This window comes from Panthera onca, chromosome F2 (genome assembly GCF_046562875.1).
Source record: "Panthera onca isolate mPanOnc1 chromosome F2, mPanOnc1 haplotype 2, whole genome shotgun sequence".
Taxonomy (NCBI): domain Eukaryota; kingdom Metazoa; phylum Chordata; class Mammalia; order Carnivora; family Felidae; genus Panthera; species Panthera onca.
The window spans coordinates 66,733,403-66,754,081 of NC_138356.1; the positions used below are offsets into that span (position 1 = coordinate 66,733,403).

The 20,679-nt window shown below is 43.5% G+C and overlaps 1 protein-coding gene across 4 annotated transcripts; it reads left to right on the forward strand.

Moving 5' to 3' along the window:
• The first annotated feature begins 854 nt into the window (after positions 1-854).
• NTAQ1 (N-terminal glutamine amidase 1) lies at positions 855-20,475 on the forward strand. Of its 4 annotated transcripts, XM_078441966.1 has the most exons (8): positions 1,095-1,206; positions 2,706-2,777; positions 3,951-4,024; positions 6,585-6,684; positions 7,767-7,817; positions 14,012-14,160; positions 14,805-14,929; positions 19,524-20,475. In XM_078441966.1, exons 3-8 carry the CDS (start codon positions 3,951-3,953, stop codon positions 19,631-19,633), a joined length of 609 nt encoding a protein of 202 aa, XP_078298092.1. In that variant the 5' UTR covers positions 1,095-1,206; positions 2,706-2,777; the 3' UTR covers positions 19,634-20,475. The 4 variants fall into 4 exon arrangements, with proteins under 4 accessions (XP_060467245.1, XP_060467244.1, XP_078298093.1 ...); XM_060611262.2 differs by lacking the exon at positions 2,706-2,777 and having other exon boundaries at positions 855-1,206; XM_060611261.2 differs by lacking the exons at positions 2,706-2,777; positions 3,951-4,024 and having other exon boundaries at positions 1,007-1,206.
• Positions 20,476-20,679: the final 204 nt, after the last annotated feature.

Here is a 20,679-nt window from a genome sequence, read left to right on the forward strand (position 1 = left end):
TCAGTTACATTTGTTCATTACAAATATAAGACCATTCAGAAGGCTATTAAGTATAAAGTGATAAACTCATCATAAACACTGTTTTAATAATGTGGTGCCTTTCCTTCCAGATTGCCAGCAAACATGATTAACACAAAATGAATGCCATAGGAATTCTTTTTAAAATTTTTAAAACTTACTCTATCAAGGGATCAACGTATCTTCTGAGTCAATACACATAGTTCTATTAAAATCAAATGTTACAACACGGTGAGATTTGGGGGTGCTATTCCTCTCTAAAACCGTCCGATGCGGACATATTTGGAATTAACTCCCCCTCCTTCCCCCGGCTTTCGCGGCTTCTAGGATAAAACTGCTAAAGGTTCGTTTTTCACATACACGGTTCTCTCATTTCACTTGCTTTTCCGCATCTCCTCTGGTTCCTCCACAGCCGGCAACCTCAACCCCGGGTTGGAAGAGAGTTTCACACGCCTCCGGGACACTGTGGAAGCCGAGTTCAGGATAGGGCGATTTGCAAACTCCACGCCCTCCCCGGACTCCTGCAAGACACCCGCAGGCGACCTCTGTCCTCCCCAGTTGACCGGATCCTCAGGGTTACCGGCCCCCAGAGCTCGCCCGGCTCCGCCCCTATGGACCCGAGCTCCCCCAAGGCCGCTCGCCCTTGGTCCACCCACCTGCTCTGGCCCCGCCTACCCGGAATTACACAATCCTCCGGGTCCCGGCATCCGCCCACTGGATATCCACGCCTTTCACCAGCCACCCGCCCCCGGGATCCTCCCACTTCGCTCTAGCTCCACCCCCCCGGAAGAGCTCGGCGTTTCCCGCCCGGGCTCCGCCTACCTGTATCTGCAAAACCCGCGTAGCCTCGGGCTCCATCCACCCGGAACTTGCACCTCCCTCCTCAGCACTGCGCGCCCGGAACCTGCGTCGCTCGCTCCGCCCAGACTCCGCCTACCCAACCTTGGCTCCACCACCCGGGAACTGCACCAGCTGCCCCGGGCTCCGCCCCGAAAACCCTCGCGGCCTGGCCTGCGCCGGCTCCTCCCCCGAATCCTGCACAAGGGGCTGGTCCAGTGGGTCCGCCTCTGGCCTGTCCCCTGGCCGAAGCCAGCCTGCCATGGAGGGGGATGTCCCCGCCGCTGCAGCCGCCTGCTACCAGCCGGCCAGCCCCCCGCGGGACGCCTGTGTCTACAACAGCTGCTACTGGTGAGGGGGCGCGGGTGCAGCCCCCGGCGTCTCCCTGGCTCTCTGGGTCTTGGCGTCGCAGCCAGGCCCCGCCTCCTCCCGGCTCCTCCCCGGGGGCTCTGGGCCTCGACTGGCGGGTTTTCTGGCTTGGGGGATGAAGGGAGAGGGAATGGCAGCTCTCGTCTCTTGAGTGTAGACTTTGGATGGTGGGGGTGGGGTGGGCGGAATTCCCAGGAATGGTAGGGTCGGTGGTGCATTACTAATGCCGGCGCTTTTCGCTTGGCCGTTTCTCAGCAGATCTCAGGGTTTGGGGGCCTGGAAGGGGAGGTGGAGGCGGAGGGTGGAGCGTAGAGAATCTTTGCAAATTACTCCGCTCAAGCCTTTGTGGTTTCACACTGATGGGAAAGTCATTTTAATTTTGGAAGAGAGTGGAAGAACGGAGATTTTGTAATAACTTTCCCAAGGTCGTTAGCTAATAGCATCCAGGAATCCAGTTCAGGCCTTCTTGTAACCAGAAACCATGAGCTTAACCACCATGTTGTCGTTATCACACCCGTTACATTTACATAGCATTTGCTACATGCCAAAACATTGTTTTGTTTATGTAAACTAATTCATTTGAGTCCCACAATTATCCTAGGAGGTAGCTACTATTGTTACCCTATTTTAAAGATGAGAACACCCAGGCACAGAGGGGCGCAACTAATTTGCCTAAGGCCACATATCTTGTGAGTGAAGGAATGGGGGTTTACCTGCAGGGTTTGGCTCTGGAGTCCACACACTATACCCCTATTCTAGGCCACCTGTGTGGCTGAATCAGCACTCCTACCTTTGTCTTTTCCACTCCCACACCTATCCTTACCTTCCCCGAGTAATGACTTCTTCCCCAACTTCCAGTCTCTGCAAAAGAAATCTTAGGGCCATCTAAAATTACCTTTCCCTCCTTTAGCTGGTCATCAAACCGCCATTACCAAGAGTTTATCGTTCGTTCAGCTCTGACTGCATGTCAGGGCCAATGCTAAATGTTTCCCTCCATGGCTAGGAGATAGGTTTTATCATTTACCTCATTTTACTAATGAAAAGACTGAGCCACAGAGAGGCTGTGTCCAAGATCATACATCTAGCAAGAGACAGTGCTGAAACTGGAACTTCTGTAATAGAGGAGTCCATGCTTCTTCCATGTATATATATATATATATATATATATTTATTTATTTATTTATTTTTGAGAAAATGCACATGCAAGCAGGGTAGGGGCAGAGAGAGAGGGAGACAGAGAATCCGAAGCAGGCTTGAAGCTGTCAGCACAGAGCCCAATGCAGGGCCCGAACCCACGAACAGTGATCTCATGACCTGAGCTAAAGTCAGACACTTATCCAACTGAGCCACTCAGGAACCCCCAGGAGTCCATGCTTCTTAGTTACTGCACTTTGTTTCTGTCTTACCTCTCACCTGAATCCTGTTCTTGTCCCTAATGCCCACTCATTGTTTTATGTATTCAGTCAGTAAATGTTTTTTAGGCAATTGGATCGTGTGATGCACCATTTTAGGCCCTTGGAATACAGCGATGAACAGAGTAGACAAATTCCCTGGTAAGATCTCATGGTTCTTCTGTTTTGGTTCAGGGAAAGCAAGCAAAGCCAAGTAAACCATATTTGGGTGGTGTTAAGTGTTACTAGAAAAATAAAGCTAGGTAAGAGACAGTGATTCACTATTTCATAATGGATATTTAAGGAAAGCATTGTTGATAAAGAGGTATTTGAGCAGAGATCTGAAGGAAAAAAGGGTGGGGGCTTTGTGCATTTGGAAGAAAATCATGGCAGGCGGGGGAGCAGTTGGTGCAAAGGCTCTGGGAAGAAAGTGTGCGGGAGTATTCTAGGAATAAGATGTCTGGCACAATTGGAGTGAAGCCATCTGGTGGAAGAATGGTAGGGGGTGGGCTTCTCTTCAGTAGATTTCTCCTTTAAGTTCCTTTAGCCATTGGCCCCGGGCCCTCCTTGGCTATCAGGGGCCTGTTCAGGTCCTTCCTTACAGGCCTCTGCCCAGATCTGTCCTATCCCCTCAGGTCCTGAACCTTAGCGGGCTTCACACTGCTGAAAGCCTTTCTAAATTCAGATGAGCCCTAGATCGCCTAGGAGCTTGTAAAGCATGCACATCATAGGGCTCCACTCTAGAGAGTCTGGATGTGTGAACTCTACAGTGGAGGAATCTTAACGCTGGTTCGTTGATCCCATTTCGAGGAATACAGGCATAGACGATTTTGTCTCCTGAGCATTGCAAGTCCTTTAAGATCTGGTCACCATGTGTTTCTCCAAACCCATTTTGAACCTGCCTACTGGGCTCTACCCCAGGGTTTCTCAGCCAGGGCTTTGTCGACATTTTGAGCTTGCTAATGTTGTGAGGGGGCTGTCCTGTGTATTGGAGAGTGTATAGCAGCATCCCTGGCCTCCGCCCACTAGATGCCTGTAGCACCCTCCCGCAATTTGTGACAACCAAAAATGTCTCCAGATAGTGCCACATGTTCCCCGGGGAGCAAAACTGCCGCTGGTTGAGAACCGGTGTTCTACCCTGTCAGAACCTTTCAGGTAGGTTCTGCCGTGAAACCTTGAAATAAATGCCTCTTCTCTGCTTCAGTTAGCTTCTGTCAATTGTTACTGATCTGTTAAGACTCAGCTTAATGCTGATAGTGGTAACCAATATTTGTATGGCACTATGTTCTTTACAGAGCACATCTGATTCTGTTGTGATTGTTTTGTATTCTTCAGATGTTGGCTGAGTGCCTGCTGTGCCCCAGGGGTCCTTTCCTTCTGCCTGCTTCTCTGATCTCAGCCCATCACCGGTAACCCTTGCAGAATCTTATTTTAATGCTGCTCTGTTAGACTTTCTGCTACCAAAATAATCATCCAGTAGGTTGGAACATTATTATCACCATCCCCCCTCTGCCCGTTTTTAAAACCAGTCAAATGGATGCTAGGGCTCACACCCAGTCTGCGCTCTTCCTGTTCCAACAGCAACTCCCAGCATTTCCAAGTATAAGGCCCTCCTTTTTTATTTTCATTTATTTAATTAAAAAAATTTTTTTTACTGTTTGTTTATTTTTGAAAGAGAGAGAGAGTGCGAGCAGGGGAGGAGCAGAGAGAGAGAGAGAGAGAGAGAGAGACACACACAGAATCCGAAGCAGGCTCCAGGCTCTGAGCTGTCAGCACAGAGCCTGATGCGGAGCTTGAACCCCGAACTGAGAGATCATGACCTGAGCTGAAGTCGGATACTCCACCGACCGACCCACCCAGGCGTCCCAAGGCCCTCCTTTTTAAATTTTTTTTTTTTAACATTTATTTATTTTTGAGACAGAGAGAGACAGAGCATGAACAGGGGAGGGGCAGAGAGAGAGGGAGACACAGAATCGGAAGCAGGCTCCAGGCTCTGAGCCATCAGCCCAGAGCCCGACGCGGGGCTCGAACTCACGGTCGGTGAGATCGTGACCTGAGCTGAAGTCGGACGCTCAACCGACTGAGCCACCCAGGCGCCCCCAAGGCCCTCCTTTTTTAAGCGTCAGATGTTTCTTGAGATTCTCCTACATGATATTAATTGTACTTTTGAAAAAAAAATTGATGATAAAAAAGGACTATAGGTTCAATAACTCTTAACATTTAATTTTTTTCCTCCGTGTAACATTTACACATATTTGAAAAATAAAAGACAGAGTATGTCCAGCCGTATACGTATTCAGCCTGCCAACAGTTCTTGGGGTATACATGGATTCTCGAAGTCTTTGTGTTAATTCTTTGCCCATCCTTGGGACTGGGAGTGGGGGAACAAACAAGGAGAAACCACTGACCTATACCTCCCCAATCTTCCTGTGTGCCTCAAAATTAATGACTCCCTCTTCTATGCATCTTTTATGGCCATCTATGATGCTTGCTTATTTATGGATCTGTATGTCTCCTCTCACTGTCTGTGAGCTCTAGTTTATCATTATATCCTCCAAGCACTTAGCACAGTGCTTTTTACATCACAGGCTCTTGAAGATGTTTGTGAGCAACTCCAGAATTTCTGCAGGCTGGACAAACAAATGTCTTCTGAAAACTTGGTCTTAGAACATCCGGGTTTAAGAAAATTTAGTTAATACATGGTTTATGTCATATCGAAACAGTACATTTTTGCTATTCCATACTACATATCCTATGGAAGTAGTGGGTGGCAATCTCCTGTTTTTACCTCTATCACTACTTTTTCTGTGAGATTTCTTAGGTATTTTAGAGAAAAAATCATAGGAAAAAAACCACACTCAGCTTTAGTACTTTACATGGAGTTGTATGGAGCGTTGAGACAGGTAGACAAGGTCAAAACTGTGAATCGAAAGTTTGTATTGCCATAAAATGGTGGCATTCATCAGTGCCATTCATGCCTGCCTTCATTTTCAGGTAGCATGGTGTAGGTGTTTGGAAATTAGGCTTTGACAGATTGAGTCACAAGTATGAGCTGAGTACTGAGGTAGCTCATTTTGAACAAAGGTGCTGTGTGGCTCATTAGGAAAAGATAGCAATCCTGAGGCTGAGCTACGAATACTGACAACAATGACTGTTTTTGTCTGTGTGGGCGTGTGCCTGTGGCCGTCAGGATGGCTTGGTTTCATGCACGGGGCATTGATTTACTTAGGTGGTTCTGACTACTGCTTTAAATATCTGAAGACCTGTCATGTAGAAAAGAGATTCACCTGGGGCAGAAGTATAAGAAGATGGGGTTCAGCACAGAATGAGAAAGAACTTTGTAAAAGTCAGGGCCTGACTTGTACCAGAGGGCCGCAGGGAATACCACTCACAGAGTCTCCCTCCGAAAGAATTCCTAAGCATATCACATAGCTGCCCCTGGTCTTTTCTAGCCGGAAGCCCACCTACCCAGAACACTCATCCTGCCCCATTCCTAAGGGGAGCAGTGAACCAGTGTTAACTAAGATTTGTCAAGTGTTTATAATGTGATGTGATTATCCCCATTTTACAGATGAGAAAAGCAGATACTCAGGTGAAGATGTCTAAAGTTTCTTACCTCGTAAGTGGCAGAAAATTCCATAAGTGGAATCCACTTGTATCTCAAGTCCCTGGACCCAAAACTTGTGGAGTATTGATGCAGCATTTTATCAGTTGTAAAATGCCTCCATGTGCAGAGCAGTGCTGGGGCAGGTAATGAGCACTGTGTTAGCAGAGAGGTCAGCACACAGTTAGGTAACACCTTGTTGAGGGTGTTTCAGAGGAGGCTCAAACATCAGCCCTTTGCTGGATGAAATCGTGTTTAAAATCTCTTCCAACTGTTTTATGTCCTCGTCAGTCTTCTGTTCAAATTTGAATGACACGGAGCGTTACTGTTTAATTATATTGATCAAACTATTATTTTTGTTTCAGTGAAGAAAATATTTGGAAGCTTTGTGAATACATCAAAAACCATGACCAGTATCCTTTAGAAGAGTGCTACGCTGTCTTCATATCTAATGAGAGGAAGATGGTAAGTTGGTGAGTGATTGCAGAAAGAGAACAAGAGATTTAGAATGACAGTAGAAAGTCAATATAGTATGGGGTTAGCACCGTCCTAAAATCTGCTCTATAAAATACAGCAAGATTTTAAAGTTTGTTTTTGGAGAGAAAGAGACAGTGCTAGCTGGGGAGAGGAGCAGGAGAGGGAGACAGAATCTTAAGCAGGTTCTGTGCTGAGCATGGGCTTTGATCTCATGAGCATGAGATCATGACTGAGCTGAAATAAAGAGTTGGAACCTTAACCAGCTCAGCCACCCATCTGCCCCTAACATTTATTTTTGAATGAGATATTTTTTCCTTTCAGAGCACAGTTGAATTGGAAAAGTTTAATCACTTATTTGTAGGTCAAGAAATAGATGATGGTATATTTACATAGATTAAATCCCTTTAGGTATTAGGTTAGAGCTTTTAAAATTGCTGAGACTAGAACCACATACTGTCAGGTTTGTCTCTGGAGTGTAAATAAACTAATGGTAAACTTACATGAGGTATTAAAAAAGCAAGCCTTTAAAAAAATAAAGGAAGCCCTTAATATTTTGTGAAGTACTTTTTTTTTTTTTTTTAAAGATCTGATTTTTTTAAGTAATCCCTGTACCCAGTGTGGGGCTCGAACTCACAACCCCAAGATCAAGAGTCATACGTACTACCATTTGAGCCAGCCAGGAGCTCCATAAAGCACTTCTGTAAGCATCATTTCATTTGATGCTATAGAAACATGGTGAAGTAGGCAGGGTTCAGATAGTTGGCTCCATTTTATAGATGAGGAAATAGAGACCCATGGAGGTCCCCTGAATAATGATGGGAAAGCAAGACTTGAATCTGCCGGCCTTCTGATTCCCAGTTGAGGCCTCTTTCTGCTTTCCAAAGAACATCAGATAATTAATTTTTTGCGTTTTCATTGTTAAAGACACTTGGAAGGATTTAGATTTCTTCTTCATTCTTTTACCTTGATTGTTTGTTGCTTGGAAATATTTTTAATTTATGTATTGCTTTAAAGAATTCAGTAGTGGTTTAACTGCAGTTGTGGCTTATGAAATTGATTGTATTTTATAGATACCTATCTGGAAACAACAAGCAAGACCTGGAGATGGACCTGTGATCTGGGTAAGATGGTCAATACAGAAGCCTCTGGTGCATTAGTACTTGTAATCCCTGAGGGGTTTGGTAAAGCAGAAGTGACAGGGCGTTAGAGACTGGCTCTGATAATTATTAATAATTGACCTTTTGGGAATAGATGTTATTTTGTCTAAGGTAGTACTTATAGACATGTTTTCATTTAATTTTATTATTATAGGGAAGATTTTATTTATGTATTTTTTTAAGTTTATTTATTTATTTTGAGAGAGAGAGGGAGAGGGAGGGAGGGAGGAAGGGGCAAAGAGAGGGGGAAAGAGAGAATCCCAGGCAGGCTCCACACTTTCAGCAGGAGCTCTGTGTATCGCTTGAACTTAATGAACCATGTGATCATGACCTCAGCTGAAATCCAGAGCCAGATGCTTAATCAACTGAGCCACCCAGGCGCCCCTATAGGCAGATATATTTGTGGTCTCCTAGACTCTTATTCATTATACTGGAAGGAACTTTAGCAATATCTAGTTCAGCTGCACTTTAGAATTATCTGGATATTGTGTTAAAACAGTAGGTTTCTGGGGGCGCCTGGGTGGCTCAGTCGGTTAAGTGTCTGACTTCAGCTCAGGGCATGATTTCTTGGCTCATGGGTTCGAGCCCCACATCGGGCTCTGTGCTGACAGCTCATCCTGGAGCCTGCTTCATATTCTGTCTCTGTCTCTCTCTGCCCCTCCCCTGCTTGTGCTGTCTCTCTCTGTCTCTCTCAAATATAAATAAACAAAATTTTTAAAAATGTACGTTTCTGATTTAGTTGATCTAGATAGAGAAGGGTTCAGGAGTTAGTGTTCTTAGCAGACTCCTAAGTGACCATGCATGACTAGCATTTGAAAAACCCAGATCTACTCCAGCCGTTTCATTTTTCAGGTGAAGAAATGAGCCCAGAGGCCAAAGTGAGAAGCTCAAGGTTATCTAGCTGATCAGTGGCAGGACTAGGTCTTAGGCCCAGGCCCTTTATAGTACACATCTATGTGTTACATTAACCTATCCCCTGAAGAATTGATGGGGCTAGTAACATGAAGATAAAATAAAAGAAAAGCTTGTTTCTGATACTTATTTAAAATAAGATATTGTTCGAATTGGCATCATTTTCCTTTATTTAACTTGTATTTACTAAGTGCCTGTTATATGCCAGGCACAAGATAGGCCAAAATCCCTGGCCTCACAGAGCTCACATTCTTGCCTCCTTCACCAGCGGGTGGTTTGCTGCTCTAACATTAAAGCCAAAATCCAGTTTTGGCCCAGTTAATCCAGTTAAGGCCCAACTGGGGTTGACTCCCAGTACTGCCACTGGTGGCTGTGTGAGCTGGACATGTTACTTGCCTTCCTTGTGCAGTGTCCTCCTCTGGTTAGTGGGGTAGGGAGTCTTTTAAGTGAGATAATGCGTGTAAAGCATTATCCTGGCACGGGGTATGGTGTCTGGTTCTGGTGCTCGAGAAGTGTTAGCTTCCCTCGTTAGCAACGATGGCTACAGGACCCCTGTTGTACACTGTCCATCGGCCCTAGAGGTCGTCTCCATCGCTGAACCACTCAGCTGATTTTGAGTCACGGTCTTCTCCTTTTAGACAAACTTGAAGAGAAAGGGCCTGTGGTCATGTCCCCCTAACCCAGCATCTCACGGCAGCCCAGGGTGGCGACTCCTCTTGCAAGAAGTCCCCCCCCCCCCCCCCCAACATCCTCTGGCAGATGTATCTTTGCTGCAAGGCTGTCTTGTTGTAGGAAGTGGGTAGGCGGCCCTGAGTGGGTGGAGACACCCAGTCCCAAGAAGCGGATCACCTTCTATGTGGGCTTCCCTCCCTGAGCCCAGCTTGGTCTTTTCCGGGCATCTGGGCAAGCGCTGAACCCAACTCGGAGAGTGAGGCTGCTCCCGCTTGATCTGTATTCCTTGACTCCACATCTGTGCTTATAAAGGCGACTTGGAGTTGAGGCCTACTTTCCTTCTCAAGTTCATCAGCCATCTGGGATGTAGGAATGTGGACCCAAACTAAGTGAGAGATTGTGGGTATTCATTGCTTATACGTTTCCACAAGCTGTACTTTGTTGCTGGAATACTGTCCCCTCAGGCAGGACTCAACAGTGGCAGCCTTTCCTCAGTGAAACTCTTCCTTGGCTGTTGGGCCCCCCTCCCCTCTGTTTCTTGGTTGGCTTTTATAAATTTTTTTTTTTTTTTTTAAATTTGAGAGAGAGAGAGAGCTGGGGAGGGTGGCAGAGGGAGAGAGAGAGAGAGAATCTTTTTTTTTTTTTTTTTTTTTTTTTTTAAATACTTATTTATTTTTGAGATAGAGAGAGACAGAGCATGAACAGGGGAGGGCCAGAGAGAGAGGGAGACACAGAATCTGAAACAGGCTCCAGGCTCCGAGCTGTCAGCAGAGAGCCCGACGTGGGGCTCGAACTCACGGACCGTGAGATCATGACCTGAGCCGAAGTCGGATGCTTAACCGACTGAGCCACCCAGGCGCCCCGAGAGAGAGAATCTTAAGCAGGCTGCATGCTCAGCATAGAGCCTGACATGGGGCTCAGTCCCATGACCGTGGGATCATGACCTGAGCCAAAACCAAGAGTCAGACGCTCAACCGACTGAGCCACCCAGATGCCCACCTCTTGGTTAGCTTTTAAAAAGTTTTTACTTACATAATCTCCTTAATTGTCTCAGCAACACTGAGGTGGACAGTGCACTTAGCTCCATTTTATAAAAGAGGAAGGGGAGGGGCCAAAGTTTGACCAGAATGTCTTCGCCTGCAAGGCTCCCTGCTGTCTGCCATCATCACACTGTCCCTCCGGTAGCACTTGGCTGTTTCACACTCTGCTGTGCGGACTCCTCGGGGTCAGGACTTACCTTTCTCATCTTTGCATCTTTGATATTTCAGTAGCACTGTTAACTACAAGTAAAAGGGAGTATGCACTCTTCAAAACCCCTGTAATATGAGGTAGAAGATGTCAAGAGAGAAACAGATTTGGGACAAGGCCAGAGACTGCTTCTGGCAGGAAGTAGGAGACTCATGGGAAGTGAGCATGTGAGCGGGCACTCGAGGGATGGATATGGGGAGAGAGGTGGAAAAGTTTGCTGCAGAAGGATGGGAATAACACATACACAGCCAGGTGTGGGCTGGAAGGTGGGTTGCTCCTACTTTATTTCTCTGGAGGGCAGGATGCATTAAGGGGCGTGCAGGGCAGAAGCGTCCATTTCTGATGCTATTTCTGCTTTATGAAGATAGCATTGGAGCCAAAGGAAGCTCTTAGGCTTTGATGGCACAGCATCTCCAGTCTTAATTAATCACCCTCTCCCCTCCATAGGGTCGATAAAACAACGTTTGAGAAAGTGCTCTTTAAGCTCCGAAGTACTAGAAATATAAGGTGGTGTTACTTATGTGGTACTAATGTGATTGAGCTTTTTATCTCCCAGTGCTGTTCTCTGTGAGAGCGCTTTTCTTTCAAGGGACTCAGAGCATCAGACTGCCCTCCTGCCCCTCGATAACTTCCCTGACATCCCTTCTAGCCATTAACTGGTGTTGGACAGTGCCTGCCGTCTGGGAGTGAGGGATATACCATGGCTGAGCCACAAAGGAGAAGCTGTCTTCATCTTTCCCCTAAATGGCTACAGATTAGGGCTTGGTTGATTTAACAACATCGTATAGTCCTTCTTTCCCATTCTAGGCTAGCCCAAGCCATCCCCTTTGTTAAGTTTGGAGGATATCCTGGCATACTTTTTCCTCAATGCGTATACATGCATGTGTACGTCAGAATGTACATGTGTATATATACACAGCTTTTTATTTTATTAAAATCCAAGTTAACATATAGTATAGTAATGATTTCAGGAGTAGAATTTAGTGATTTATCTCTTACATGTAACACTGCTGCTCATCCCAAGTGTCCTCCTTAATGTCCATCCCCCTACCAACCTCCCTTCCAGAAACCCTGTTCTCTGTACTTAAGAGTCTCTTATGGTTTGCCTCCCTCTGTTTTTATCTCATTTTTCTTTCCCTTCTCCTATGTTCATCTGTTTTGTTTCTTAAGTTCTACATAAGAATGAGATCATGTATTTATCTTTCTCTAACTTATTTCCCTTAGCATAATACCCTCTAGTTCTGTCTACATTGTTGCAGATGGCAAGATTTCGTTCTTTTTGATCACCAAGTAATACTCCATTTTATATGTATACCATATCTTCTTTATGCATTCCTCAGTCGATGGACATTTGGGTTCTTCCCATACTTTGGCTGTTGTTGATAGTGCTGCTATAAACATGGGAGTACATGTGCCTCTTCAAATCAGCATTTTCTATATCCTTTGGGTAAATTCCTAGTAGTACAATTGCTGGGTCATAGAGTAACCCTATTTTTAATATTTTGAGGAACATCCATACTGTTTTCCAGAGTGACTGTACCAGTTTGGATTGCCACCAGCAGTGCAAAAGGGTTCCCCTTTCTCTGCATCCTTGCCAACATCCGCTGTTTCCTGAGTTGTTAATTTTAGCCATTCTGACAGGTGTGAGGTGGTATCTCATTATGGTTTTGATTTCTGTTTCCCTGATGGTGAGTGATGTTGAGCATCTGCATTCTTTCACGTATCTGTTAGCCATCTGGATGTGTTCTTTGGAAAAGTGTCTATTCATGTCTTTCGCCCATTTCTTCAGTGGATTATTTGTTTTTTGGGTGTTGAGCTGGATAAGTTCTTTATAGATTTTGGATACTAACCCTTCATCCGATATGTCATTTACAAATATCTTCTCCCATTCCACTGGTTGCCTTTTAGTTTTATTGATTGTTTCCTTCACTGTGCAGAAGCTTTTTATTTTGATGAGGTCCCAATAGTTCATTTTTGCTTTTGTCTGCCTTGCCCCCAGAGACATGTCTAGTAAGAAGAAGAACCTTGCTCATCTGAGGTCAAAGAGGTTGTTGCCTGTTTTTTTTCTCCTCTAGGATTTTGATGGTTTCCTGTCTTATATTTAGGTCTTTCATCCATTTTGAGTTTATTTTTGTATACACATAGCTTTTAAAAAATAATATGTAGTACATATTTGCAGTTTATTTTTCCTATCCAACTATGTAACATACCCTTTTTTCCATTTTCTTTTTTTTTTTTTTTTAATTTTTTTTAACGTTTATTTATTTTTGAGATAGAGAGAGACAGAGCATGAATGGGGGAGGGTCAGAGAGAGAGGGATACACAGAATCTGAAACAGGGTCCAGGCTCTGAGCTGTCAGCACAGAGCCCGACGTGGGGCTCGAACACACGGATCGCGAGATCATGACCTGAGCCAAAGCCGGACGCTCAACCGACTGAGCCACCCAGGCGCCGCCCCCCCCCCCCTTTTTCAAAATTATTTTTATTTTATTTTTGAGAGACAAGAGAGCATGAGTGGGGGAGGGGCAGAGAGAGAAGGAGACACAGAATCCAAAGCAGGCTCCAGGCTCTGAGCTGTCAGCACAGAGCCTGACATGGGGATTGAACTCAAACTGTGAGATCATGACCCAAGCTGAAGTCGGACACTCAACTGACTGAGCCACCCAGGTGCCCCCACTTTTTTTCCATTTTCTACATAAATTTACCTAAATCTTTTTAGTAGCTGCGTTGTGGTTTATTTCTCTCTAGTGGACTTTTGACTGTTTCTGAATTTTCACTATTATAAACAGTGCTGCAGAGATTTTCTTTGCATATATACCTTTACATGCATATGGCCATTTTATCTGTTGGATGGATTCCTAGAGGTAAACTTGCTAGGTCAAAGGGTATACATTTAATATATATGAACATTTTCAGTACTTATTGAAGTGTTCCCTATCACCGGATGTTTAGTCTTTTTTTAGGGATTAGCATTTGCTTTATTTTGCTACTATAAGAAGAACTGTGTTAGTTTTGTATTTTTAATGGTTATATATATATGTATATATATATATATATACATATATATATAATGCATTTTATGTTTTATATATATTTGTATATAATATATCTCATATGTATATATTTTATATGTACCATTTTAATGGTTTTATATATATGTATATATATAAAAATATATGTATATATATGAAACCATTAAATGGTATATATAAAATATATATAAATATATTACATATAAAACATAAAATCCATCATTACTGTAACCTATAACACTGTATTCACGATGGTGAAGTAACTTGGTTAACTTCAGCAACTTTTATTTCTAGGATTACCATGTTGTCCTGCTTCATGTCTCAAGTGGTGGACAGAGCTTCATTTATGATCTTGACACTGTCCTGCCATTTCCCTGTCCTTTTGACACTTATGTGGAAGATGCATTTAAGTCTGATGAGGACATCCATCCACAGTTTAGAAGGTGAGGAGATTTAGGATGGATTTACCTACTTTCTGAAGTTAAACCTTGACAGTTGTATGGAGTGTGTGTGTGAGATTTTGTGGGTTTTTTTGGCATTTGTTTCGCAAAGATCACTTGTTTTGACATCACTATTGAGTTGATACTTGAAAATGATGTGCTACACAGAAGATTCAAAGTGTTTTGAAGTTTTAAAGGTTGTCCAACATATAAAGGTTGACATCTTTTAAAAATGTGTGTGATGAGATCCAAGGTGTTTTCTGAAAGCCAGTTTGGGGATTTCTCTCGTGTGTGTGTGTGTTTGTGGGTATGTGTGGGTGTGTGGGGTGTGGCCTTAATGATGACACAATTGAGAGGTCTGTGATGGTGGTGCCTAAAGGTTATGCCCTTTGTCCCTGGCATACAATCGAGTAAATAAAGACAACTGGATGTATTTCTGTGCCTGTGTAGTTTTTTTATTTCAGCTGATCCTTTCTTGTGGCTTCTTTAACAGGTTATAAAGCTGCATCTATATTTGTGTATTACTGGTAGTACAAAAATGCCTGGGTACTTTCGTGTATGTCATTGAAAATGAGTCTGTATAAAAATTGAGTTAGAATTTCACTGGGAAACCTTGCTAATGTAAATGAATGTTGCTTTATTTGCAGGAAATTTCGAGTGATCCGTGCAGATTCGTATTTGAAGAACTTTGCTTCTGACCGATCTCACATGAAAGATTCCAGTGGGAACTGGAGAGAACCTCCTCCATCATATCCCTGCATCGAAACTGGAGGTGAGCCAAAGGTGCCTCCTCAGAGAGGTTTCCGGTCACCATGCACATCAGCATCGCCCCTTAACCAAGGACAAAAATTGTGTGTTGGTATTTGTATGAAACTCCCTGAGTCGTAAGAAGATGAGAGGGAGCATAGATGTGCGTATCTGTTAGATTCAGGAATCGAAGCCCAGAGAACGGGACTGGAAGGCACAAGACCTCACGGCAGAGGGGAGGTGTGCAGGAGCAGAACCATGATACTTGCACACCACCAGAGTGCAGGTTGGTCTGCTGCCAGGACGCTGGGCTTCAGGAGGTCTGTGGGCTTGTCCTTCAACACTGGAGCTAGTAGCACCTTGCCTTGGTGGGGTTTTCTGTTAAGGTGACAGCAGCCCCTAGGGCATCCTTGCGGTATGTGAGATGTCATTTCCCTGGCTCTCTGATAAGACCTGCAGTAGAAGGAAGGGAGAGCCAGCAGATTTTCTTGTACCACTCATCTCCTTTATGTGCTTTTAGGCATCAGTCCAGTTAATAATTTTCTGAGATTTAAGGAGATAAAGAGTTCTTCACCCTGTTCCTGTTGTTTGGCGTTGGCACGAGCTTGAAACATTGTAAGTAATTCGCACTGTCGCCATTTCTTGCGGAGGCCATCCCGTCCCGTGGATGAGCCTTCTGTGTGAAATGCTCTTGTCAGCTGTGCAGCGTGCCAGAAAAATAGGGCAGTAGCATTCGGAGCTCAGCAAGGAAGAAAGTAAATATAGTTGATGTATCTGAACACCAAAAGAGGATTCAACTGATGTTTGAGGCCCTCTGTGAAAGGCTGTTACGATTTTAAAAATTTATCTCAGAGCTGCTTTTTGGTCCGCCAGCCTGCTTCCTAGTCTGGGCGTCAGAAATGGGATCGCTCCTGGGTTGGGAGAGGGCATCACAGGTCTTCCTTCTAGTCTCGGACAGCCTGTCATATAGGCTGTGGTCTGGGACAGTGTGCCTTCAGCCACCCCCCGTTTCTCTTCTAGACGTGAGCACCGACGCAGAGCCAGCCCATGGCAGGCACTCAGTAAACACCAGCCCGCCAGCCCGAGCCTCTTCTGGTCATTCCTTTCGGTTTCGATGACTGCTGCCCAGTAGATGCTATTTTGTGCTGGTCGCTTTACGTATTAGCTTAATTTTTACCACAACGCAGGCCAACTTTAATTTCCTCACTTGATAGATGCATGCATTTAAGTGCATTAAGGTTAAGTGAGCCCTTTGCCTCCGATGCACAGCTGGGGAGGATGAGGAGGGGGATGGTGGTGTCTCTTTCTGCCTTGTGTGTAGTTAGTTCATCAGGGACCTCCTGAACTTGGGGTGGAAACAAAAGAATCTGCTCTGAAGTGTGGGGTAAACTGACTGGTTTTTCATGTCATAATTTAACCACACCGTGATGTTCTGTCAGGTGGTAAATTAATTACTTCAAATCCTGTGTTTATCAAAGGAATGTATTTGAAGTTAGGATAAGTGAGATTTACGTGTAGCTAATTGGTAGTGTTTTATAAAAAATCAGGATAAAAAATGGTTCAAGAAAATATCCAACTTTGGAGTGTTTATGTGGCTCAGTTAAGCATCTGACTGCGGCTCAGGTCATGATCTCTCGGTTTGTGGGTTCGAGCCCCACATCGGGCTCTGGTGACAGCTCGGAGCCTGGAGCCCACTTCAGATTCTGTGTCTCCCTCTCTCATGTGTGTGCACACACTCTCTCTGTCTCTCTCAGAAAAAAATTAACGTTAAAAAAAATGTTTTTTTAAAGAAAGTGCCAAATTTTAATGCATGTTTTAGGTACTTTAATATATATCAGCTTCACTCAGAACCCTGAGTTTAGTTGTGGAATTAACTCTTATGACTTAAAGTTTAGTACATTTGATATGTAGAATATTGGGATAATATGTTTAATAATTTCGGTGACCATGTGTGTGCAAGATCGCTGTTTTCTTTTCTTTTAAAAAAAATTTTTTTTAATGTTTGTTTATTTTTTAGAGAGAGATAGAGAGAGCGTGAGCAGGGGAGGGGGCAGAGAGAGAGGGAGACACAGAATCCGAATCAGGCTCCAGGCTCTGAACTGTCAGCACAGAACCCAGCCCGATGTGGGGCTCGAACTCACGAGCCATGGGATCATGACCTGAGCCGAAGTTGGATGCTTAACCAACTGAACCACCAGATGCCCTGTCCTTTTTTTTTTTTTTTTTTAAGTTTATTTATTTTGAGACAGAGTACATGGGGGGAGGAGCAGAGAAAGGAGGAGAGAGAAAATCCCAAGTAGGCTTTACACTGTCAGTGCAGAGTGCAGGGCTCGAACCCAGGAACTGTGAGATGACCTGAGCTGAAATCAAGAGTTGAGTGGTTAACTGACTGAGCCACCCACACACCCCAAGACCGCTATTTTCAACTCCGTGTTTAATGTGTTTTAAAGAAAAGATCTCTTTTTTTTTTCTGAGGAGAAGGAAACTGAAATTCACGGTCATATAGCCTTGCCCTGAAGAGTCAGTTCCAGCACTAGCCACTGATGTCTCAGTTTTAAAAGACATTTTCTTAGGCTGAACTATAGAGTACACCAAATTTCCCCCTCTCTTTCTAAGTCCTTTCCTGCCTCTGGTCCACATACACTTCTCATCCTCCCGCTTCCAAATGTATGGTAACACTGGCTACTTTGAGCCAAGCTGGAGGACCGGTGTTAAGTAAACGAACAGAAATGTTGTAGTGCCTCGTGGGGAGATTAGAGGCAGACGTTTATTTGTTTTGCCTTGATCTTTAAAAAATTTTTATTTTTGGGGCGCCTGGGTGGCCCAGTCGGTTAAGCGGCCGACTTTGGCTCAGGTCCGTGAGTTCAAGCCCCGCGTCGGGCACTGTGCTGACAGCTCAGAGCCTGGAGCCTGTTTCAGATTCTGTGTCTCCCTCTCTCTGACCCTCCCCCATTCATGCTCTGTCTCTCTCTGTCTCAAAAATAAATAAACATTAAAAAAATTAAAAAAAAATTTTTTTTAATTTTGTTTTTATACATTGATCTTGTACACAATGAATGGTTGCAGATAGTAGTCATTTTTTCTCTGATGACATTAAAAAGTCTTAGAAAACAAAACAAAAAAAGGGAGGGAGGGGAAAAACTCTTAGAAAACAAATACAGATTTTTTTAAAAGTAGTTTGTTAAAAAAGTTCGCAGACTTACTGGGCTCTAATGGAGTTTGACACCTACCCAGGTCAGCAAGAACTTCCGCCCCATCTCACCTGACAGATGCCTGTCTTACCTTTATTTCCAGTTGCGTTCCTAGCTGTCTGAGGACTTCAACAAAAGTTGTTTATTTAGCTTTTTCATTATAAAGGTGTTAGCGAATCTGTTTCTAGTTTTCTATATCCTAAGTGCTTGCTTTCATTTTTAAAGATACAGTGTTGGGTAACGTATACTAGATTTACATGTTTTTCTTCTGTCAGTTCTTTAAAGACGTCTCTCTTGTTTTCTGCATGCACAGGCTCTGATCTCTTATTCATTACTCTGAATGTAGTGTGTCTTTTTTTCTCTGAATATTTTTTAAGGTTTTTCTCTTTATCACTGGTTTTTAGCAATTTGATTATGATGGACTAGTGTAGTCTCCTTTAGGCTTATTCCACTTGAGTTTTTTGTTTTTTTTTAAGATCTTTAGATTGATGGATTTATAGTTTTCATCAAATTTGAGAACATTTGGCCGTTATTTCCTCACATTTTTTCTGACCCCTTTTTAAGTTCGTGTCCTTCAGCTACACATTGGTTAGATGGCTTGGTATTATTCTCAGAGGTCAGTAGGTCTGGTTGTTTTTTTCATACATTTTATGTATGCGCTTCATTTTGAATAATTCTTTTATTTTGTTGCAAATTCATTGTTCTTTTTTTTTTTAATTTTTAAGTTTGTTTATTTAGAGAGAGACAGCATGGGTGGGAGAGGGGCAGAGGGAGAGGGAGAGAGAATCCCAAACAGGCTCCGCACCATCAACACAGAGCCTGATACAGGGCTTGAACTCATGAAACCATGAGATCGTGACCCAAGCCAAAACCGAGAGTCAGATGCTTAACCGACTGAGCCATCCAGGCATCCTGCTCTTATCTTCTGCATTAACTACTTTGTTGTTAACTTCATCCAGCACATTCTTTTCATTTTACATATTTTATTTTTTTTATGTCTAGACATTCCATTTTGGACTGATTTAATACCTTTCATTTCTCTCTCTCTTCATTATGCTCCTGTTTTTCTCCAGCCTTTTGAACATAACCCAGGATATTACATTTAGTTGTCCCGTCTCCTCAGTCCCCTTCAATCCCTGGCAATTTCTTTGTTTTGTTTTGTTTTGTTTTGTTTTCTTTCCTTTTACAACTTTTCCACTTTTGAAGAGTCAGTTATTTGTAGAGTGTCCCTCACTTTGGGTTTCTGTGATGTTTTGTCATAATTAGATTGAGGTTATGCATTTGAGACAAGAATACCACAGAAGTGATGTTGAACCCTTCTCCATCTGGATAGTTTTCCCTTTTTTTGGTCTTCTGGGTTGTTGTATTGCTGTTAAGCCAATAAACCAATTGTGTTTTCAGTGAACATTTCTTTCATGTATTTTTTAGATTCCAAAATGAACCTGAATGATTTTATCAGCATGGATCCTGAGGTAGGATGGGGAGCTGTCTACTCCCTGTCTGAATTTGTACATCGGTTTGGCAGTCAGAACTACTGAAAGGGACATCTGGATGTAAACTATGGAGAAATTCTAGGACATGAACAGTCCAGTCCATCTCTTCATTTGGGACAGCAAACACTATGGTACATTTGGCTTGGAATTATATTTTCTTCTTTTAATTCAGTTGAGTTGAAACATGAATGAACAAAAAAATTAATAAATAATTTTTTTGAGGGGTGCCTGGGTGGCTCAGTTGGTTAAGCTTCTGACTTTGGCTTAGGTCGTGATCTCATGGTTCGTGAGTTTGAGCCCCGCGTCGGGCTCTGTGCTGACAGCTCAGAGCCTGGAGCCTGCTTTGGATTCTGTGTTTCCCTCTCTCTCTCTGCCTCCCCTCCCCCACTCATGCTTTTTCTCTCTCTCTCTCTTTCTCTCTCTCTCTCAAAAATAAATAAACATTAAAAAAACTTTTAAAAATAATAATTTTTTTGATATGTCAGATTGAAACTTGATGCAGTGTCTATTTGCTAAGAAATTCCAATGCTCATTTGTTAAAACATGTGACCACTCATGCCAGTCATTCCTTCTGTTATGATATAGATGCGTGTATTTCATGTCTGTTTCGGATGTTTCCTTCCTCTCCCATTGCCCTGTCAGCTCCTTGAGGGCAGGGCGGTGGCTCATTGCTCTATGAACCTCTAATGCCCCCAGCAGGTGCCCATAAAATGTTTGCTGGTGATTGTGCTGCTGCTTGAAGAGGGCTGATACTGTGAGCTGAATCAGCAATAAGTATTAGTCTTTTTGGACTACGATGTTCTTCAGAAAAGACTGCAGCCCTCTCAGGCTTGAGTGTTACTTGGCCTATTTATACATGTTTTTAAATAAAATTGATTTAAAAGTAATTTTGTTTTGAAGATTTTGTGTTGATGATCTGAGATAACCAAGAGTGTCTCACTTGTAGATGGGGACCATTGCTTTAAAATACATGCATCAATCTCCCTTCTTGAAGGTGTTTTGGAAATTTGGCTTTCATCGTATAATTCCACATAAAAGATGTTTGGCATTAAACTGGCATGGCATATAGCACCAACTTGCATGCGTGTCTT

What these genes read in the sequence shown, in the direction of transcription:
- NTAQ1 (XM_060611261.2), top strand. Translation starts at nt 1,118, where the DNA reads ATGGAGGGGGATGTCCCCGCCGCTGCAGCCGCCTGCTACCAGCCGGCC. An exon ending in GAGATGGACCTGTGATCTGG is followed by an intron (nt 7,818 to 14,011) that starts GTAAGATGGTCA and finishes TTTTATTTCTAG; the next exon opens with GATTACCATGTTGTCCTGCT. An exon ending in ATCCATCCACAGTTTAGAAG is followed by an intron (nt 14,161 to 14,804) that starts GTGAGGAGATTT and finishes CTTTATTTGCAG; the next exon opens with GAAATTTCGAGTGATCCGTG.